Below are 22,340 nucleotides of genomic sequence, written 5' to 3'. Positions count from 1 at the left end.
CCGTCCTCACCTTCATTTACTTTTTTTTTAATCTTTATTGAGCTATAACTCACATACCATAACATTCAGCCCTCAACTACTTAGGAGACACTATTTACCAATAATTTTCAGGTCTGAATGTAAGAATCCCTAACTACACTACATGAAATCAGTTGTTCATTTACTAAAAGAATTCAAATTCCTCTATAGCATGTCAACAAAGAGCTCAAGAAGGGGCCGTGAGTACCTGCTCTGTGCTTTAATGATGTACACATCAGTCACTGAACGCTTGTCTGAGCCAGAAGCTGTGCTAAGCACTTGACAAACATTGAATCATTTAATCCTTTCAACAATCCTGAATGGTGACTATTAGCAGTTCTTTCCAAGTGAAGAAACGGAGGCTCAGAGAGGTTAAGTAACTTACTCCAGGTCACAAAGCCCCGCACAGGCAGCAGGTTTTGAATCCAGGTCTGTCAGGTGTCAAAGCCTGTGCTCTTCCCCACCTCAGGCCTTGCCCCAGTGCACTTCAGGGGGTTACAGATTAGAAAGAGAGATGAACTAGATGCTGCTCCTGCCTGGAGAAGTGGGAAAATAAACTTCCATTTCCATATAGCCCTGAAATATTTTGACTCCGTCAGATCAGCACCTGCCCATCAGCAAGGACACCATGACAAGTCGGAATGAAAATAAAGTTGTAAAATGCCGGCTGCCCTGCCCTGAGTGTGGCCCGTGGGGGTGGGAGTCTGACAGGAGAGAGTAGGGGTGCCAGGGAGACTGGCCTCTAGGAGGTACCATGGAAACCTCACAACTGTGCTTAAGAAATCAGGGCACCTGCTCCTGCCATGGGGATGGAAACCCCCGGGGGGGGGGCACTGCCCAGGACCCCATGACCCCCCAACTTGGAGCGCTCTTAGGAGGGCTGTAGCCCACTGGGCCAGGTCTGCATCACTACTTTCCAGGCTGACAGTGAGCATGGAGATCCCTTCAGCCGTAGACCCAATCCACACAGGGCCAAAGTCATCAGTCCCTCCTTCAGCAAATACTGATGAGTACCCCACAACGTGCCAGGCACTGCTCTAGGCACTGGGCTTAAAGCAGTGACCGAAACAGACAAACATCCCCGACCTCACAGACTAGGACATTCCAGCCTTGCATTGGTAATGTGAGGGCTGCTGGCTGCCCCAGGGAGTACTGTCCTCAAGGGCTCTGGGGGGCTCTGAAAATCAGGAGCTGATGGGTGAGGTCATTGTGTCTGGGAGAGTTTGACAAGGTAGAGTAGGGCCCCACATTTCAGGCAGAAGTAAGGTCTGAAAGTGTGGGGAGGGAAGAGTAGCTTCCAGACCAGCACCCTCATCACTGGTTCCTAAGCCATACGTCATCAGCCATCAGGGAGCACTGACTATATTCATTTATGTAGCAATACATGTTTTTATCACAGGTGAACATGGAGTAGTGAGGAAGGTCCTGGGATTTATCAAGCCGCCAGCTAGAAAGGAAAGCTGACTGTCGGCCAGTTTCCTTGGGTTTAGTAAATCCAGAAGGCTGCACAGCACTTTACAGTTTACAAAGCACTTTTGCATCATTTGAGCTTCATGTAGACAATTTTGTGATCTAAGTCACACATCCTCAACTTAACTCTGGGCCGTTCCATGCAGCGCTGCATGTCTCCCCACTTTTCTGCTTAAGAACTTTTTCTGAATCTGTTAGCGACCATGGTGCCTGCACACACAGACGCAGGCTTCATGTACCGGAAATAATGCCTGGAGGAGCATGGCAGGTCCTATTTTCCCAAACTGGCTGAGGCAATACCCCCTATTCCACAAAGTCTTTTAACAATGTGACTTTGATACTCCTCCCGTGGAGAGCTGGGTCTAGGTTCCTTCCCTGGAATCTGGTAAGGCTTGGGACCATGGTGGAAATGACGACATGCAGCTCCCAAGGCAATACAGCTTCCATCTCGTTCTCTTGGGATGTGAGCTCTTAGAATCAAGCTGCCATGCTGTGAGGAAGCCCAACTAGCCCGCATGGAGAGACCACACAGAGAAGCCATTTGTAGGCTCCCAAATGAAGCTCCAGATGATTCCAGCCCCCAGCTGTCAAGTCACACCCACCTCCATCACCACCACCTGCAAATCTTCCCAGGAGAGGCTCAGACACTGCAGAGCAGAGACAAATCACCTCTGCAGTGCTCTTTCTAAACTCCTGCAGAATCACCAAAACAATAAAATGGTGGTTGTTCTACACCACCGAGTTTGGGTGGTCTTTTACACAGGAATCAAAAGAGCAGGGAGCACATAATGAAGGACAGCATTTCTTTGGAGAAATGCTCCAGTCCCCTATTGTATGGGCAAGGAATTCTACGAGACTTTCTGGAAGCTTAGCAGAGGTCCTGGTGAGGGCAAGGCTCCATCAACAAAAGCAGCTACTTCAATTCACTCCCTTCGTTGGATTTCCTCCTTCCCTGTTCTACTCTTCATGCTTCTTGGGATCACCTCCCAAACGAACTATCGACACACAAGTCCTTTTCTGAGGAATCCAGCTGCAACTAGCCACAGGTCTGCCCTATAAGGCAAGTGGTTTATTCTCATTCCCATTTTGCAGATGAGAAGACTGAGGCATGGAGAGGTGAAGTGACTTGCTCAAGGGCACACAGGGAGCAAAAGGGATAAGGACCCAGGCCTCTGGTCCTGAATCCAGCTAAGGAATCGTGGATGTGAGCAAACATGCAGGAGAAGCCCTCAGAAGCTTTGCAAAGGTTGCTCTCAGAGGCATGGTGGTTGGGAGGAGGATATCTTATAATTCACTATCAATTGAATCCTTGGCTGCACTTACAGTATTAGATGAAAAAACCCCAAACAGTCAGCAGAGAGAGCTGTGGACTGCTAGGCAGAGACCGCGCCCAGGAAGACCAGTGTACCTCACCAGCCCCAGGCCAGGAGGACCGCACACATTCGCTCTCACTCCACCAGCATCTGATTTGAAAAGCATCCTTTTTTACAGCATTAAGTAGATTGTTCATTAGTAAATTTAAACGTTACACTTTAAAACAAAGGTCCACATGAAGATGTTCTTTTAACAAGTTTCTAGAAAACCTGTTTGTAAAGAACCTACATAGATAGCAGGTGCTGTTTTCAGCACTTTAATCTATTTGGAATCATCCTCATTTATAAACAAGGACACTAAGGCACAGAGACATTAAGTGTCTTGCCCAAGGTCACACAGAAGGTAAACAGCAGAGGAAATGATAGAATTCATAAATGGTAAAATGGTTTTCAAAATGGTAAAAGTAGTGAAATGGTAAATAGTAAAATAGTAAATGGTGAAACACTTACCAGTTTGGTCAGCCTCTGAGAGGCTGAGCTGGAAGCAAAGGTCATAGAATCACAGAACACTAAGTAGGAAGGAGCCAGGGGAGCAAATTCAAATGCCCACAAGGTGTGAAGTGGGCGCAGGGCAAGACAGCTGACGGACATGGACCAAGAGAACCAGCTCCCCGGGCCTGTCAGTTTGCAACCCTAACAAGTCTAACCACGTTATCCTGCAGATGAGCAACTGAGACCCAAAGAGGAAGGGGCTTGTCCGAGGTGACACAGCTCCAAGAGGCCAGGACCAGATGCCCGACTCTCCTCCCTGCACTGTGTCTGCAGCATAATGCACTGTGTCCCACTCAAGAAAGGGCAGGTGGGAGGTGTTTTAGGTTCAAAGCCCTGAAGCCCTCCTTCTTGGCAGAGGTGTCAGAAGTTGGGATTGACTGGGATAGGACGAGAGGCTGCCCCTAAACATTTGGTTTAAATGTGGAACCAGGAAATGCAGCGTTCCCCCTGAGCCTCAACGCATGTCCTTCCATTGAGATCTCAGTGCCCTGGTGAACTGCTTTTTGTCCTTCCAGAAGGCTTTTCTTAGCTCAGGGAATTTCCAGAAGCAGGGACAGACTGAGATGTGACCTTTTCCCCAGGTTTCCCTTGCCATCGCCCTCTTCTGGCCACTCTTAGAATGAGCACAGCTTAAGGAGAGGCCAAGGCGACTGAAGATCAAGGATGACTGCGGAGCTTGCCTGGAGCGGGCTGAAACCAAGCTCCCAAGATCCTCTACTCTCCAGCCCGGCCCGCCCATCCCATCCCGTGTGCGAAGTCACAGAACACGCATGCCCTGGTTATCTAGCATTTTCTACAAAATTATTGGAGGCGAACCTGCCTTACGGTTATTCCACAAGGCTGCGACTGGGAGCTGGAGGGCTCTCCCAGACAGACCTGTGCCTCTTTCACCCGGATTTGCAGCACCCAGCATACCAGAGGTGCTCAGTACATCCCTGAACAGACTGATGGCTTCCCGAGTCGAGGCCCCAGCTGCCCACATCGGGGCCCAGAGGCCCCAGCACATATCCGTAGAGTCCAGGATCTGACAGGCTCACGGGATGGTTGATTCATCTCCTTTAGACCCCGCCCCATTTTCACAGCCTCAGTCTCTTTTCCCGGCAAGGTCACCACCATTCCAACAGTGCTCCAGAGACTTCTCCCTGATCATGGGCTGGGTCCCATGACAAACTGAGATAGCTCGGTCGGGACATGCTACCTGCTGACATTTTCTCAAATGACCCAGGAACCAACATTTCTGCCCACCTTCCTAACTCAGAAGCCCCACCAGGTACAGCAATAGGTGGGGATTCTGAAGGACTCTTCCTGCAAGGTAAGACCAGGCCCCTCAAGCCTGGTTTGAGCTTCAACCTTCAGAAGATACTCAGCACTCGCGGCCTCTGGGTCCTCCCGCCTCCAAGTGACCTGGTCTTCCCCCAGACTCCGCCCAGTTCTGATCTGTCCGACCCCCAACCTAGCCCACAGCCACTGCAGTAACAATACAGATCATTACAGGACCATCTCATTACTCCCTTTGCAGAAAATTTTCCCATACATCATGAGACATCCTATAGTTACTGTCCCCAGTTTAGAGATGAGGCAACTGAGACTACCAGAGGTCTCCAGGGAGTGAAGAAGTGGGGCCACTGGCCACGGCGCTCCCCCAGCCCCGGCCGGCCCCAGCCCCGGGAGAGGCCCGAGGCTGCACGCTCCGCTCCGTGTGTTCATCTCTGCGGGCCGCCGGCCAGGAGCGGCCCCGGCCGGAGCTCCCCAGACTCGTGGGCTCTCGGGAACCCGCGCCCGGGCCCCGGCGGCTCCGACGCCCGGAGCGCTCGGGCTCGGAGGCCACGCCCCTGGGGAGCCACGAGCCGGCTGGTGGCTCCGGGAAGGGAGCCGCGGCGCCCCGGCCCGATGTGCGCCAGAAAGACCCGCGCGTCCCGGGGAGCCGCTTCCTGAGGGATTAGAGCACGTGCCGGCTTCCATCTCCGCGCCCCCCAGACCAGGACCACGCTGAGGGGGCTACAGGGAACTTGGCGGCAACGCAGGTCACGCGCATTCTCCCTCAGCTATCACTTTCCCTGTGCCCGCCGTGCAGCTTTTCGGGTTTTGTTCTTCTCTTCCCAAGAGCAGGCACGAGATCTCGGGAAACTTTGCGCACAACTTGCAAACGCGGGGAAACCGGGGCCAGGGCTCCCTCCGAGCCCGGGAGCGGCGCGCCCAGCCCCGCGCGTCCGGCGGCCGCTCGTGCGGAGCACCTGGCTGTCAGGCGGCCCGGGCGCCCGCCCTCCTCCGCTGTGGGAACGCTCCCGAGGATGCCACCCGGGGCGCGCCGCAGGCCCGCGGCCGGGACGTCCCAGCCGGAGTGGCATTGTTTTCCCGGGGAGCCGGGCAATCTCGGGGGAGGGGAGGGAGACCCGCCCCACAGACGGCCGCGCAGGCTTGCCCACCACTCATTTGCATTTCAAAGGCAAACTTCTGCCGGACTTCCCCGGCGGCGGCGGCGGCGGCGGCACCTACCGGCTTTGCACGGGTCGTGGTAATGCTCCAGCTGCTGCTCCGCGCCCTCCTCGCCTTCCGGCGCCGAATAGTCCGGGGCGGCGTCCGAGAGCTCCGCCAGCTCCCCGGCGCCGCGGGGCAGCGGCGGTAGCAGCAGCAGCAGGACAGGCAGCAGCAGGGGCACCGGGACCCCGAGAGCAGTCGCCCGGGGCATGGTTGCGAGGGGCCGACGGAGAACGAGGGAGCTGCGTGCACGGAAAGCTCCGCTCGGGCCAGGGACCGCGCACAGGGGCAGGTCAGCGGCGGCGCGTTGATTACGCACGGCTGCCCGGCATGGCTCGGGCGCGGAGCGAGCAGAGCGCGGCGCCCCGGTCCGCGTCGGGGCGCCCAGGAAGCCGCCGCTCGGAGCTTCTTGCCCGGCGGCCGAGGCTGCGGCGGCTGCGACTGTGGCGGTGGTGGCGGTGGTTGGAGCAGTGGCCGCTCCGCCCCTCTCCACCCGGGCTGGACCACACAGCCCTCGCCGGGGGCCCTGGGCAGCCAATCACTCGGGCGCCCGAGGCGAGGCCCCTCCTCTTCCCGGCACCTCCGCAACTTCGGAGGAAGGGGAGCGAGGTGAAGATGCTGAAGGCACCGACCCGGGGGCCCGCGGAGCTCCCACCGAGCCGAGGGCTCCCTTCTGCCGGCGCCACTTCGGTCTCTGGCTCCCGGGAACGTTGCTCCTGAAGATCAAGGCTGGACTTCCCGCCTTGTTTGTTGGCGTAACTCACTTTACAACTCCCTGATGCACACGTGGGCGAAGGCAGGCAGAAGTGGCGGCGGCTCCGAGCTCAGCACCAGGAGCCCGTTGTGCGCGGTCCGCGTCGTTACCAACTGGCTCTGCTTTCGGACAATCGTTTCTCCTGAGGAATGAAGTTAATCTTCTCGCTGGTAGCTCTCAGCTCAAAAAAAAAAAAAAAAAAAAAATCAAAGATTACGATTCTCTCAGCTTTCTCAACACCCCTCGTCCAGCCACAAGGACGCTTGCTGCAGCACCCGCCTCATCCAACGTAGTGGCTGGTGATATGGTGCCTTAGGGCAAGAATTATTTAAAATGACAGATTTCCCCTCTTGGTGACCCTATCCTTTAGCAAAACTGTTTAAGATACTACATACAGGCAAAAAGATTGACAAATGAACAGCTGTACGTGCTATTTGTGTTAAATTACAGACATGTTTTTATTAAATAAGCCACTCACCATTAACTTGATGGAATAAAAATGACCAATTTCTGAAGTCTGGTTATTTTTTGCCAATTAAAAACATATGCCCAAATAATTTAGAAGAATAATCAAGAGAGATTTGAAACCCACTCCCAGGTTGTACCTTAAATGTAAAAACTGTCAGAACTAAGCCATTTTGACTTATAGACATAAAAATACTATTACCATGAGGCATTTCAAAGACCTTTTTATGCAAGCAAAATTGCCCTAATCAAGAAGTAAAACACACCAGTGTGTAGAGATTTTTCAGCATCACGCCCAGTAGAATCTTTTTTCATTTAAACTGCAAGCAAAAAATGAACTGAACTTCCTTTTGGGTTTCCACATGATTTCACAGCCACTAATGACAAACTAGCTGACAGGGAGCCCAGAGCTGGGCTTTATATACAGGACTCTAATTTCTTGCATTATGGTAATGTCTTACCTATTAACTAGGATAACAAGTCCTTCAAATCAGTAGCGGTTCAAAACTTAACCACTGGAAGGTGGCTTTTGGGTATTTTGTCTTCACCCTTAAAAAGAAATCCAAGTTGACCCTGTTTCATCACTGAATGGGCACATACAGAAGGGAGTCAGACTGGGCAAGAAGATTTGATTTGGAACTCGTAAGTGGGAGAAAGAAATCTGGGGGGAATGGATGTCACCAAATGGCAGGGAAGAGGCCAAGTGGCCATTAAACAGGCGATAGGTGTGGGAAGGGGTTGAATGGCATTTCTGCCTGAATGCTGGAAGTAGTCAAACCCAACGCCATAGTTCCCTGCATTGAATCCAATGAAGGTCACCAAGTCCACATCTAAAAAGCCTAACAAACTTCTGTGACACTTCCAGGTCTCCAGATGGCACTAGGCAAAGAGCCAACTGGCTTCCTCATTAGCAGGGAATTCCTCTGGAAAGTAGGACATTACAGGAGACCTCTCGTACAAGCCCTGAGGTTGTGAGCTTTTATTGCCTCTAATCCCCACCTGGTGAGTAGCTGCCAGGTCTTCTCACCAACAGTCTTTGTCCAAATATTTTGAAGACAGTGGTGTTCCTGAATGAGCAAGCTGCACAGTTTTATGTCAGAAGCCTTGTTTTGATGCTACTTTGGCTCTCAGTCAACAAATAGCAACAAAACATTTGGATCACAGTATTGAGAGATTAGATAGGAACAGCTGAAAAGGAATGGTTAATTTTTATCAGCTCCATAGTTCCTGATTTCACAAATTACTTGTACATATTAAACTCTAATCTGGGTTCACATAATTTTTAAAATATATATTTTTAAATTTAAATCCCATGGGAAAACTAGAGGTAGATTTAGAATAAAAGGCTTTATGATCTAAAGTTGCCCAGCGTAGTTCCATTACATCCATGATTATTCATAATTTTTGTGGGTTTCCTCCCCCACAGCTCATGGTCCTGTGGAAAGCCTGCCAAGTATACAAGCTTTTCCCCCCGTTTAGTCAGATGTCTATCCTCCACCCAACTCATTCCATCTATTTCCGTATACCCAGAGCAGACCAGTTCTCTTGCAGCAGCTCTCAAACCCCTGCACAACCCCTAAGTTTTATCCTCAACTATTCCACACAGGCCACTTTCTCCTCATTTTACCATTCCAGGCCACTACACATCATCATCATCTCCTCCAACGCAGGGAGCAGAACCTGTAGAATAAAGCAGGCACTCTCATCTGCTGGCTCATTCCTTTGTTTACATTACCACTGAGAAGGCACTTTGAGTTTCTTAGAGAAGGTTATTAAAATATTTGTTACAATCTTTAACAGCTGTTCAAAACCCCTTGTAGCTCTTCTCCAAAACCTTTATCCAAGCTCCTCCAACACACCAGAACTTACCATCTACCTCAGGCCTTCCATTCACACTTCTAGCCTTGGCTCCTTCCACCTCTGTCCACTCTCCACTCTTGTTGCATTATTAAAGAGCCTTGCAGGCACCCTAACAGAGTCTTGCTCCTTCACACCTCCATGTCTCTGCTTGGTACAACTTGATAACCACACAGCTTGCATCCTCATGCCAACACCTATTATAATAGCTTACCACACTTATGACACTTACCTATGTATGTCTGCCCTACCCAACTGACCTATAACCAACCCCAACTTAGAGCTACCTTCCATATTTCACTCTGTAGACCCTCCCTTCCTGTCAATGACCTTCAAGGTTAAGTCTCAGAATCTTAGTAGCTTAGACTGAGCCACTATGAATAACCAGGAGATTGGCCAGTTAAAATGACTTACATCAACTTCTCCCTACAACCATCTCCTACACTTTGTAAATTTGAAACTTTTATCACCTTAAACATGCAGTTTTTAAAATGATTTAAAATACATTTGTAGACTATATTACCACTGACTCCACATGTCCCAGTGGAGGCACATTCCCCCTTTTTCTAATGTTAAACTGTAGATTAACAGTTTAATAAAATAGTTCTCAAAAAGAAAGGGGGAAGGCGCCTGGGTGGTTCAGTCATTAAGCGTCTGCCTTCCGCTCAGGTCATGATCCCGGGGTCCTGGGATGGAGTCCCACGTCGGGCTCCTTGCTCAGCAGGGAGCCTGCTGCTCCCCCTGCTTGTGCTCTTTCTTGCTCTGTGTCAAATAAATAAAATATTTAAAATTTCCAACCACACAAAAACGGTTCATTAGAGAACAGAAGTAATCCAAATTTATACTAACTTAAACTATATAGCCACCAGGAATTGTCAAGTATAGGTATTGACTGGGGCAGCTAATAAAATCAGGGGAAGAAAAGAACTAAGAAGGTTGACAAGGATTTCAATGACTAGTTAAAACTGGAGATGAAAAACAGAAGTACCAATAGACCTGGAGAAATTACTGATTTTGATGTAGCACAATAAAAATAACCCCTTCCGTTGGTATAGAACACTCATTTTCAGTATGATCTTTACCCTATATTATCTGCTCCACAGGCTGGAGAGGTGGTATCCCCATTTTAACAGTGACAGTGATCAAGAGGACCCTAATCTAATCTTGATTACTTTCAGCTTAAAATAATATACTCTTTGGTTGCTCTAGCTTCTTTTCTAGAATATGCAGTGGTCTACCCTATCAGCTTCACAGAATGCTTGTGAGGGAACATGGGTGGCACTGCTTTGACTAGACAATGTGTGATCAGTCAGAACGACAGGCATGGGGGTAGTGGGCTTTGAGTGGAGGAGTCAGAGCTTGGACACAAGTCTGAAGAATGATAATAAAAGAGAAAAATAATTTTGTAAAGACAAACCCTATTCATTGTACCATCTTTTCAACTTTCTGTATATGTATACCTTTCTTTTCAAAATAAGAAGTTGGGGGAAAAAATCAAATCTTAAATTTTAAATCCTTCATTTCAGGGGTCAGCAAACTGTAGCCCATTGGCCATTTTTGTTGTTGTTGGATTGGGAAACTGCCATGCTCACTGGTTTGTATCCTATCTACTATGGCTGCTGTGCTACAAAGGTGGAGTAGTTGCATCTGGCACTCAAAGTCTCAACTATTTCCTATCTGCCCTTTACAGCAAAAGTTTGCAGATTCCTGTTTAACTGTGGAAGGCTATCATATCAGTAATCGCTTCATATGCATACCAGTAATAATGGGTTATCCCTTAAGCCTGGTTCACTTGTTTCAAAAAGGAAAGAAATAAAGCATTCAAGGAAAGTACATTTAACTTTTTATTATTTTAAAAATCCAACTTCAGTTAGATTAACAGACTAGATTAGAACCTCAAATGTATTTGATACAGTATATACTGGATATCTATTACTAAAAAGCCAGTTGGAATATGACCTACGCAAACCGAAGGTGGGTACAAAATGGAAGTAATCATCAAGCAATGACTGTTTTCCTTCCCACTGGTATCGACTGCCCGTGCTCTGTGGGGATTTATAGGTTCAAATTTGACACAGATGAAAAGCCCGACTGGGACTGCTTTTCTGCGTATACTCTCTTGTCCTTCAAAACAGAATTCCACGTTATTTGTTCCTTGCCTCAAGATCTTACTGAGAACATTTATAACTTTCAAATGACCTAAACTGAGGAACTGGGGTAAACACACAAAATACGGCCTTGTCCGTCAATTGTCTGCATGTATAGTTCACCAATACACATGAGCAGCTTTCACACCAGTTTGTTTCCATTTCCTGATACAGTAAAATAAAAACTTAATTTTTACTTTTGTCTTTGCACAATTCGGCCTACAGCTCCAATAAGAATGTCAACTCAGACGGCTTTCAGAAAAGGCTCGTAAGAGAGAACTAGAGTTATTCCTCATACTGAATTTAAATCTTATAAAATTTCTGCAGCTTTATGATCACTTTCTGATCTACCCTACCTCTAAATCTAGTCTATTTCTGTACACACTTCCAAACTATCTTTATAAATTTCCACTGCTCTGATCTCTTTTAACATCTTGATTGCTAAAATACAGCTTCATAACCATGGAATTTTTATGAAGATATAAAACATTAATGAATACTTGCATTTTCATTCATCACTGCTCCTATTTATTACATGTTCTAATAAATCAATAGACTGAAGCACTAAGACATGCTGAAATCTAAACTTAAAACCCGGATGGAACTGCAGTGTATAGATTACAAATAGGCTTTTCTTTCCCGGAATTTATATACAGAAGCCCTTCAGTATGTAGCTTTTCCTGAACAAATTACATTAACGCATTTATTTGCTTTACATTTGTAAAAATTCAAGGAAATCTTAAAGGAATATTATTTGCAAGACATTTGGCATAAGGTGGTTTGTAGACATTTAGGAAACAGAAGTTTTAACAAACTGAACACAATTTGTGGATAAACCCTAAATAAAATGGATTTTGGAAGAACTGGAATTTGCAGCAACCACCCTTATAAAGAGATCCGTGCACTGTCAATGGAAAACACCCAATCATATCATTCACTAGGTTCAGATACCAGCACAGTATAATGAATTCTAAGAGGATGGGGCTTGATTTGTGGTCAAACTTAATGCAAATTAGGAGCCCAGCATGATATACCAAAGAGTGCTTTACCATAGTTCCAGCCGTTCCATTTCCACTTTATCCTACCATTGTACTAGGATAGATGAATAATGATGTCAATTAGTCCTGTAGCTAAATTTCAGGAGAAGCATGCTTACAGATACAAGAACATTTATCCTTAGTTTTTGATAGTGTTCAAAGCATCAGTTGGTAAGTTGAGCAAATAATGTTAACAAACAGAAGACAGATAAACAGCATTAATGGAGTGGAAGAACCTCACTCTTTAACTTAAATATTTTATTTTACTACTCTATAACCCCGAGCTAGGGAGCTCAACTGTTTGTGGATTATGTCTTCTTCAAGACACCCACATGGTCAGACCCTCCATGAAGGCATAAACCAATGTATTTTCTAGAGGACTTTCAAGGCAATTTATATTCATTTTAATATGACAATATATTTGAAAGTTAGAAAACCTTTTTTCATTGAAAATTCCGAAGGACTTGAAATAGAGCTCAATTTAGTAAAAGGAATTGGTATAGCTGAAAGCAGCTAGAGGTTTTTTAAAACCCTACATCTTACCTGGAAGATTCATGAGAAACAGATTTCATTTTACTAAGACAAAAGCTTGCTGTCCAACTGATACTCCATCAGATAGACTATAGTTGTTGTAATTACATGTAATTAAAAAGTTACATTATATAAGCCACTAAATATTGACGTTCAGTTTCTTTTCTTAGAAGATCTTGAAGGAAGAGAAAATGGAAGAACCAGTAGATTGCATTTAATACAACATTTTGGCTTGAAGAAGGATTTACCTACAGCTTCGGATCAAACTCCCGTTTGTTCATGTCAGCCATACTTAAGTGGTAAGAAATCAAACTTTTCACTCTTTATAGTCCTTACATACCACATTATAGGATGCAGAGTCAATTTATAGAAACATATTTTGTAATGAAAACAGCTTACGTAACTATAAATGGCATGAGTTTCACATTAAAGATTAAGTACAGCGGTTTTGAGTCTTTCTAAAAATACCAATATACAGTATTGTTTTAGGTGGTCATTTGCATAGCAAACTATTAAACTAGAAACTCAATGGTTCTAGGAAAACTTCACATTATGGATAGTTCCAGAAAGATGTATTCAAAATTAAATCACTTCTCTTAGAAAACTTTAACCTTTATTTGCTCATCCAATAGTAAGCTAACCACTTTTACCCCATCCCCACTTTACACAGTACACCAGCCTGAACAGATTCTGTGCCACAATCTGATTCAAAGGGCTTATCATTTACTTTGTGACTATACTGGATAATCTGGATGTAAGCAAGTTGGGGGATTTTAAGATGTGGGTCTCCTGTATTAGAAAAGCATAGTTTACAGTATATTTAAAAAAACTGCATTCAGTAATATTGCCTTTTGAAAAGATATCTTCAAATTGCAAACACATCTATTTTCACAAAACAATTTGGTCAGGAAAGTTTATTTTAACATTCTAAAGCAATAATGCTTTAGAAGTTACTTAAGTGCCCCAGACAGGATTAACAAAATTGTTTCTAAATTACAAATTTAGCTCCTGTAGGAGTCTCAGAAAAGAAACAGAAGAAAACAATCGCCCCTCCCAAAGGAAGTATGACACACACATTTTGAAGAAACCCCAATGTTTCATGCAGTGGTAGGCAAGATGTAAAAAGCCACCCAAATTCACACATTTCTACACCAATCATCATCAGAAAAAAGTACTCCGTAGTCAATCTGTACATCCAAATGCATTTGAGAATCTATACCTACGTTACATTATTTAATGTTATATACATTTATTACCCACCCCCCTTGTTTTTAATAATTTCTTATGTAAAACCTTCATTCAAACCCAAAAAAGATGTAAGACTAACTTGGGGGAAGGAAAAAGATAATCACTTTAGACATTCAGTTAAAATGTAGTTTATCTAAATCTCAAAATGTTTAATAAAAACAAATATCTTCTCCATTTAACACTTTGCTTTCTAACTGTACAGTAAATTGCATTGTAGAGAGTACACTTCTATCTTCAGACTGTATCTTCTTTGGATGGAATTAAGATGGAACTGAATAGTTTTAAGATAAATAAATGGGAAGTTGGTCCAACTAAGATGACAGCAGATATATTACATGCAGGATTTAATATTTTTTAATTCTCTCTTTAAAAAAAAAAAAGGAATCAAGTGCATTTGAAAAAAAAAAAAAAAACAGGTCAAAAAGAACCCAGATTCAATATATAAAAATGTCCCACAATAGGTTGACGGTGGCAGTAAAAATAAGAGAAAAGAGTAATCTTTCTGGAACATCATTTTTCAATAGCGTAGAAACACTAAGTGCCAGGAAGATTCTATTCATGTAATTTTAGCATCCAAGTTTCCCTCTATTTATTTTATTGGAACAAATGCTTTAAATAAACTATTTGTCCTCTTCACTGAAGAGAGCTGGTCTATTTCATCTTTAATAAGCTAGTTTTTGGGAAGATTAGCCATGTACTGTAGTAATGCCTACTGCATAAAATCCAAGCATTTGCTGTGAACAGTTGGAGAAAGCAGTCAGTAAGAACCTAGGATCAATGGAAACAGATGTTACTTTAAGCCAGCCACGAAAGAGAGACCCACAGAGTACCCAGTGTGAAAGCCCAAATCTCTTCTTGCGCTTTTCTTTTTTTTGCTGTGAAGTTTCACCCCTATGAAAGAGAAATTGATCCGAAGTTCCAGGTTTTCTTGGGTCTCTAATCAATTTTCACATTAGTATAGATTTTTCGGACAAAGGCACTTGTTCCCATGTAACCAATTGCTCCTGCAAAGATAAAATAAGATGTTTTAAAACAAATACATATAGGGCAGTATCCATAATTTACAAATACTAAATGCTCTCTGCTCTGGAAAGTTATTCTTTTTTCAAGATAACATCTTTTATTATGTTAGTATTTGTTCTGAACTTATTAAAACTGCATCATTTGTTTTATGTTAGTATTTGTTCTGAACTTATTAAAACTGCATCATTTGTTTTGCAAATCACCTATTACTGTCACACTGTCATATACCAAGTTAGACCTGATGTGATATTTTTAGAATTAGGCATTAGTTATTACATGTATATGAATTAAAATACATCACTTACAAAGCAAGAATAATTTGATAATGATAAAAATTTGTTAAATGAAAAAAACATGTATTTTTAAAATTTGAACGTAAGTTATTCTAGGTCATTTAAACCATTTTAACATGTTCCCCAAATCATATGCTACCTAATGGAAATAAGTGATGGGATTCTCTCAGAAAAGGACTGAGAACCATGGCCCAATTAGAGGCATTTTCTGGTGAAATTTTTATCTTTACATTACAGAAGCTCTGTGGTTGGTAAAAAGGAAGACATATTCAAGAAAGTAGATGAGAGAGACAGGTAAGTAGGTCAGGAGTCATGAAGTGTTTTGAATAATTAGCCTCAAATGAGGCTCAAAACACCAGAAAGCAAGGGACTTGTCTGTTTTGTTAAATTAGGTATATACCTTACAGAGTACTTGGCACATGATAAGGTACTCAATAAATATTTGTTGAATGAATGAATGAACTGGATAGCTCTTCACTGCAAATTATAAGGGGTCTTCAGAACAAGACAGCTAGTCAATCAAGTCATAGAGAAGATTCTCCACTGGATTTAGAAATTTACCATCTGAGCCCAAAAGTAAATCTTCCATAAGTAAATAATGATACACACACACACACACACACACACACACACACACACACACACACACACACCCCTAATTAGCCACCTTTGAACTAACTTCTATTCACCCAACTGGTGTATATAAGGAAAGAAGTAAGTCTACTCTGCCTTTCCTATATATGAACCGTACCTCAAGGTACCGAATGGTTGATGAAAAGAAGTTTCTCCTTACAGAAGTATCCCAGAAATATAAAAGGAACAAAAGAATTAGAATATTACAACCACCAAGGCATTATTTGAACTAGGCAATAATTATCAATGGCTGCTATCTTCACAGAGAGAACCAGTGCCTCCTGATAAGTTTATAAACCCCTACTAAGTACTGCTAGACAAGTATTCCTGAATATATCAGGCCTATAGCTCTAACTACCCCTTTAGAGGAAATTGGGGAGAAACAAATGGAAAAACATTAAATGACACCTCAGCAAAATTCAGAGTGTGGAAAACTCTACAGAAATTAAAACAAACAAAAGCTCAAGTTTCCTACATAAATTGCAAGGGAAAAGAGAGAAAACATCAGTAGATTAAAAGAGCCCTAAGAAACATTTTAACCAGGGGGCTGTGTGGCTCAGTTGGTTAAGCGTCTTGACTCTTGATCTCAGGGTTGTGAGTTCAAGCCCCATGTTGGGCTCCATGAAAGGCATGGAGCCTACTTAAAAAAAAAAAAGCCAACATTTTAACCAAGCAATACATGGACCTTAATTAGACCCTGATGCAAACTGTATTAAAAAAGACATGGGGATGAGTGGGGTAAATGTGAATACTAACTGAATATTTTAGCATATGAAGGAATTATATATATGTATATACTGAAATATAATTATTATATAACTATATATCATTTTAAATATTATATAATTATTATACAATTATATTATAGTTATTATATATGTACACACATATAATATACGTACTGAAATATTTACAGTTAAAAATGACATGAGGTCTGAGATTTGTATCAGAATAAAATGAGGGATAAGGGATTATGAATAAGACAAGACTGGCCATGTGTTGATAATTACTGATATTAGATGATACATAGGGACTCAGTATATATACGTATTTTTCATTGTGTATATATATATATATAAATAATTGTCCCTCTTTTTGCACATATTTGAAAATTTCCCATAATTAAATACTAAAAGTATCCTTTTTTAAAAAAAGAATTTATTTATATGACAGAGAAGAGAAGAGAGAGCACAAGCAGGGGGAGCTGCAGGCAAAGGCAGGGGAGAAGCGGGCTCCCCGCTGAGCAGGGAGCCCGATGCAGGGCTTGATCCCAGGACCCTGGGATCATGACCTGAGCTGAAGGCAGACCCTTAACGACTGAGCCACCCAGGTGCCCCTAAAAGTATTCTTAACACCCACCAAGCAACAAAGTAAACCTATTTCCAATTATTTTTGCAATTAATAGGTATTTATCAATAATATGAAGTAGTTATATTAACAATTACACTTAGAAATAGTGATAATTCATTCTGAAATAGTTATAAAAGAAGTCCTTACAAAGTAAGGAAAAAGGCCATTCAATTTGTAAACAGAAACTTAAATTCTTAGAACATAAAAAAAAAAATCTATAAAATTTTAACTAGAATCAAAAATTTAACTGGCCTAATATCATACCAATCCAATAACCAAATCTAATATTCCAGACTTATAAAACTGTTCCCCTCTGAGCAGAGATATGCTTAAAAGCAAAACAGTATCAACCTAGAGAATCATTTTTCCTAATCTTACGAGTATCTCAAGAATAAGCGTATAAAAATATGACTTTATAAAAGGAAGATACTAAATACGCTCTCTAGAAACGTAAATGTCTTGAGAATAATAGAGATACACTTTTTTTAAAAAAGATTTTATTTATTTATTTGATAGAGACACAGCGACAGAGGGAACACAAGCAGGGGGAGTGGGAGAGGGAGAAGCAGGCTTCCCGCAGAGCAGGGAGCCCGATGCGGGGCTCGATCCCAGGACCCTGGGACCATGACCTGAGCCGAAGGCAGACGCTTCACGACTGAGCCACCCAGGTGCCCCAGAGATATACTTTTAAACTTAATTTCCTTAAAACTAAAATGTTACAATCAAAATATGAAAAACTCTAACAATCTAATTATTTCCACCTTAACACATTTTTCAAAAAAAAAATCAATAAATATTTTTCTTTCAATTACTGACTAAAAAAAGCATTTTAGCAATATAACCTGATGAAGTGCAATTTTTGTATTATGATGACATTTTAATCAGTTCATCCAAACTGTTTCTCCGCCCCCCTCAACCCCGCCAAAACAGATTAGCACTGAAGGCACATATACCCGTGACAGAATAAATGCTGGGACGCTGCCGCCACAGCAGGCAACTGTAAATGTGCCAAGATTTTCAGGCAGCAAGATGAAATTTCAACAGAAAAAGCACTAAAAAATTAGCTAGGTTCATTCCACTTTCTTTGTAAATGTCAAGATACTATCTCTCTAGGTCTTCCTAAGATCACATATTGAGTCAAGAAAAAAAGATTTAACCCTCTGCAAAATCTCATGATTCTATACATCACTAAATGCTAGTGATAATCAAGAAAGATCTCAGATTAAATAAAGAGGAGTTTGAGGAGCAACATTCTTAAGGAAGGCAGGCTAATAACAACACGAAAGGAAACTTCTATTGCCTAGAGACACACAAGGATGTTCCCATGTGATACAAAGCTAGTTTTAATCCCAGTCCTCTCCCTCAAAGTTGGCTAACTAATTATCACAGGGAAAGGTTATCACAGCAGCTACAAATAAAATACGTGATCGTAATATAGAGAACTGTCTCTCCTTATAGCTTGTGGAATTAGTTTTACTACTTTACAATGTCATTTGTGTGTGTGTACGCACACGCACATGATCAAGTATATGGTATATAGAAATGGGACAGATTTTAACTGACAGAAAACATTTGTTTTAGTTTATTTAAGGTGTACAATATAATAATTTGATACACGTGTATACTGTGAAATGACCACCACAATAAATTTAATTAACATCCATCACCTCACATAGTACGTAGTTAAGATTTTTTTTCTTGTGATGAGAACTTTTAAGATCTAATCTCTTAGCCACTTCCAAATATACAATATTGTTAACTGCAGCCACCACACATGCCTAGAACTTACTCATCTTATAACTGGAAGTTTGAACCTTTTAACCACCTTCACTCATTCTGCCCACACTCCTAATCCCCCCACCTCTGGTAACCACCAATCTATGGAATGTATTCTTTCGATGGGAGGAAAAAAGCAATCTTGGTACCAAGATTGTGGTACCAAAGGGCCACAAATGTCATACCAGAACCTAGCTTTTAACAAAATCATCATGTCTTCCTTATTCTACTGCCTACCCTATAGCTAAAGATGGAACTACCAAAAAAAAAAAAAAAAAAGTCAATGGCAAATAACAGAGAAATGAGAAGGGTCTGAATTATAAACTACCTGGAAATGTTTTCACAGTGATTAGTCCTAAAGCCTTGCATCATTCCCATGGGGGAATTAGCCTCACTTATCAAGCGAAAACCGGAGCCAGAAGAAAAGTAAGTTACTTGAATGCATTTCCCTTAAGGTACCTCTGCTTAAACTCATGAGGTTGTTCTGAGGTGAAAACACAAGGTGTAGAAACAAACTACAGACCCAGAGACACAATCCCAGAACAGAAGCAACCCAAGAAACAGTGGTATTATCCTCATTTTACATAGTTTGGAGAACCGGATCAAGGGATTATTAGCCCTCGTCAGTGGGGGAACAGCGGCAGCCACCATTCACGGAGCATCTGCCTGCCATCTACCTGTTAACCCACATCCAGTCACTGAAGCCTTAACACAACCCTGTGAGGTGTTACTTCTGTTTTGCAAATGTGAATGTTGAGGAAGAAAGGTTAAATAATTGGGCCAGAATAACATGGCTAATAAGTAGGGGCACCAGGATTCGCACCTAGGACTAAGTGACCCCAAAAGCCCCAGCTCTTCCCATTCCCCGCCATGTCTCCCACAAAACTGAGTCTCTCTTAACACCTGATAACAGACCTGCATTACTCTTGCGCTTTACACATGATAGTATGACAAATAACTACTCTGAAAAATATGCCCATTTTACAGATGAGAAAATGAGATTTAGAGAGCTCAATATGACTTCCCGTGGCCACAAAAAAGCAGCATAGTGATTTAATCTGGGTCTCTCAGGCTCTCAAGTCCATGACCCTTCCCTTTATCAGGATGCTTCCAATACCTCTTTCTTTATTTTCTAGGTATTTCACACATGCTAGAGACTCTATCGTGTGGTGATAACTATTACTTCTATTTAATTGTAATAAACCCCCAAAACAGTGGTATTATCATTTTACATAGTTTGGAGAACTGGACCAAGGTACAGAACATACAACGTGGCACAGCCAGAACTTAAACCCAGTCTGCAGATACCCAAGTGTGCACTTATAACCCGGACACTGCCTCTCGGACACAGTTATCTCCATGAACAGTCTTAGAAACTTCCAAACAGGAATCATTCAGCCAACACCTTAACCTGTTTCCATCATTATTGTTTCCAAAGAGACTAAGCTAAAAAAAAAATGGCCAAATTTCAACATGAAAAAGAAACTAATTGTGGTACAGAAAAGAGTGCAATACAGAATTATTAGAAACAGAACATTAAAAAAGAATCAATGATGGATTTTTGAGGAATAGTCAAAAGGACTGAAATCAGACTCCTTATTTTGTTGTTTCTGATCAAGCAACAAAATGTAATTTCCAATTACTATATTTTTCTGATTCTAAAAATCTCAAAGATTTACTCATGTTATTCCAAAAACTTCAGAACTTACCACACATTATCCCCAAGGCTGTGCTAAATACTGCCATATATCCAAAGTAAAATGATGTTTGAAATAAGCCATACATCCTGAAATAAGACAAAAAATATATGTAGTATATCCATTTTTACTTTCAACATAGGGCCTTAAATTCTATTTATTTATTTTTAAAAATTGGAGTATAGTTAGCTGATACACAGTGTTACATTAGTTGCAGGTGTATGCACAGGGACTGGACAACTTTTGATTTTTGCTGTGCTCACCACAAGCGACCATCTGTCACCATTCAATGCTGACGATACCACTGCCTATGTTCCCTATGCTCAATCTTTTATTCCTAAATTCTGGTATTTAAATGACAACTTTAGTTTCCTAAACACAAAATGAGAAAATGTCTCCACTTACTTTGTTTTGAAAAAATAGTAGTAAAAGGAATACATGTAAACATAGATCGCAGTTGATGCAGCAGAGAGAAAACTTGTCCATTGCCTGGAAAAAAAGGTAACTCTTTTGAATAAATGGCACTGAAACAGATTTTAAACCAAAGAATTTTATAAAAACATCCTTGAAAATTCTGTGTACTTAAAAACAAATGCATGTAGGGGCATCTGGGTGGCACAGTTGGTTAAGCAGCCAACTCTTGATTTCAGCTCAGGTCATGATCTCAGGGTCATGAGATCGAACCCTGTGTCGGGCTCTGTGCTGGGTGTGGAGCCTGCTTAAGATTCTTTCTCTCCCTCTGCCCTTCCCCCACCCTGCACTCAAGCTTGCTCTCTTTCTCTCTGTAAAACAAATAAATCTTTAAAAAAAAAAATGCATGTAGATGGCATTTAAATATATCAACAAGGAGAAAGCCTAAGATTTGGAAGGAGAGATCCTGAATTTTGTCAGATGCCCTATTATAAGTGACCTTAAATAAACCACTTCTTTTTTCAGAACTATCTCCTTTTGTTCAAAATGGATCAATGCTTTCTCATAAAGTTCTTCCCACATCCAAGCACTTTTTTTTTGGCTGATACTACTTTTCCTCTAAAATCTTCATCATTTTTGTAACTAAAAAAAATTCCTATACTATCTTAAGGAACAAAATTTCTACACAGATCTTTTACTTAATACACTTCAAACGGCATCTTCCTTGAAAATATTATAGTCCCCTGAGGTTCCTCCCCAATATAAGTACTTACCACCTATAATCCTCTGCATTTAGTAGAAAGTATGTGCACACAATGGTCACACAGACGGTCACAATGCACAGGATGACCAGCACCAGCATCATGAAGCCATAGACATAGTAGATCTTATATGCCCAGAAAGATGTGAAGATGAAATACCTAAGTAAAACGCAATAAAGACACAGTTTCTAGTCTTTAATCTTGAAGCTCACCCCACTTTTGCTAAAACTCACATCTTAGTTCTCACTTTCATCATACTTAAATTTCAATTATTTTCTTTCAAGTAACTTCCAACTCTCTTACCCTTTTTTATCTATTAAATCCTCCAAAAATCTCTCAAATATATTTTCTTGGATAATCTTTCAAGAACAGATTTTTTAGTAGGGCATTCATCTCTAAGCAAACTGAATAAATTAGAAGCTTAAAGGAGTAAAATGTGGCAAAGAAAAATGAAAATAGCTAAAAATTCATATCTGTAAAATAAAGGCAATTCCTTCATTGTTTCATTTTTCTTCTAGATACAACA

At 42.2% G+C, this 22,340-nt stretch overlaps 2 protein-coding genes across 2 annotated transcripts in view; both read right to left on the bottom strand.

Moving 5' to 3' along the window:
* TLL2 (tolloid like 2) overlaps positions 1-9,434 on the bottom strand; it is a 122,417-nt gene extending 112,983 nt beyond the window's left edge. The window contains exons 1-2 of the mRNA XM_025880974.2: positions 7,512-9,434; positions 5,850-6,766 (exon numbers count right to left, since the gene is read on the bottom strand). Coding sequence (XP_025736759.2) covers positions 5,850-6,042 — 193 coding nt within the window. The 5' untranslated portion in view covers positions 6,043-6,766; positions 7,512-9,434. The remainder of the gene's footprint in view (positions 1-5,849; positions 6,767-7,511) is intronic.
* A 1,304-nt stretch (positions 9,435-10,738) lies between these two features.
* TM9SF3 (transmembrane 9 superfamily member 3) overlaps positions 10,739-22,340 on the bottom strand; it is a 76,363-nt gene continuing 64,761 nt past the window's right edge. The window contains exons 12-15 of the mRNA XM_025880537.2: positions 21,827-21,973; positions 21,048-21,131; positions 20,655-20,731; positions 10,739-14,874 (exon numbers count right to left, since the gene is read on the bottom strand). Of these exons, the coding sequence (XP_025736322.1) occupies positions 14,807-14,874; positions 20,655-20,731; positions 21,048-21,131; positions 21,827-21,973 (376 nt within the window). The 3' untranslated portion in view covers positions 10,739-14,806. The remainder of the gene's footprint in view (positions 14,875-20,654; positions 20,732-21,047; positions 21,132-21,826; positions 21,974-22,340) is intronic.

The sequence above is a fragment of the Callorhinus ursinus genome, unplaced genomic scaffold (assembly GCF_003265705.2).
Source record: "Callorhinus ursinus isolate GAN/ISIS: 27379988/994484 unplaced genomic scaffold, GSC_fseal_2.0 scaffold20, whole genome shotgun sequence".
Taxonomy (NCBI): Eukaryota; Metazoa; Chordata; class Mammalia; order Carnivora; family Otariidae; genus Callorhinus; species Callorhinus ursinus.
This window is presented reverse-complemented; position numbering and strand designations above follow the sequence as displayed.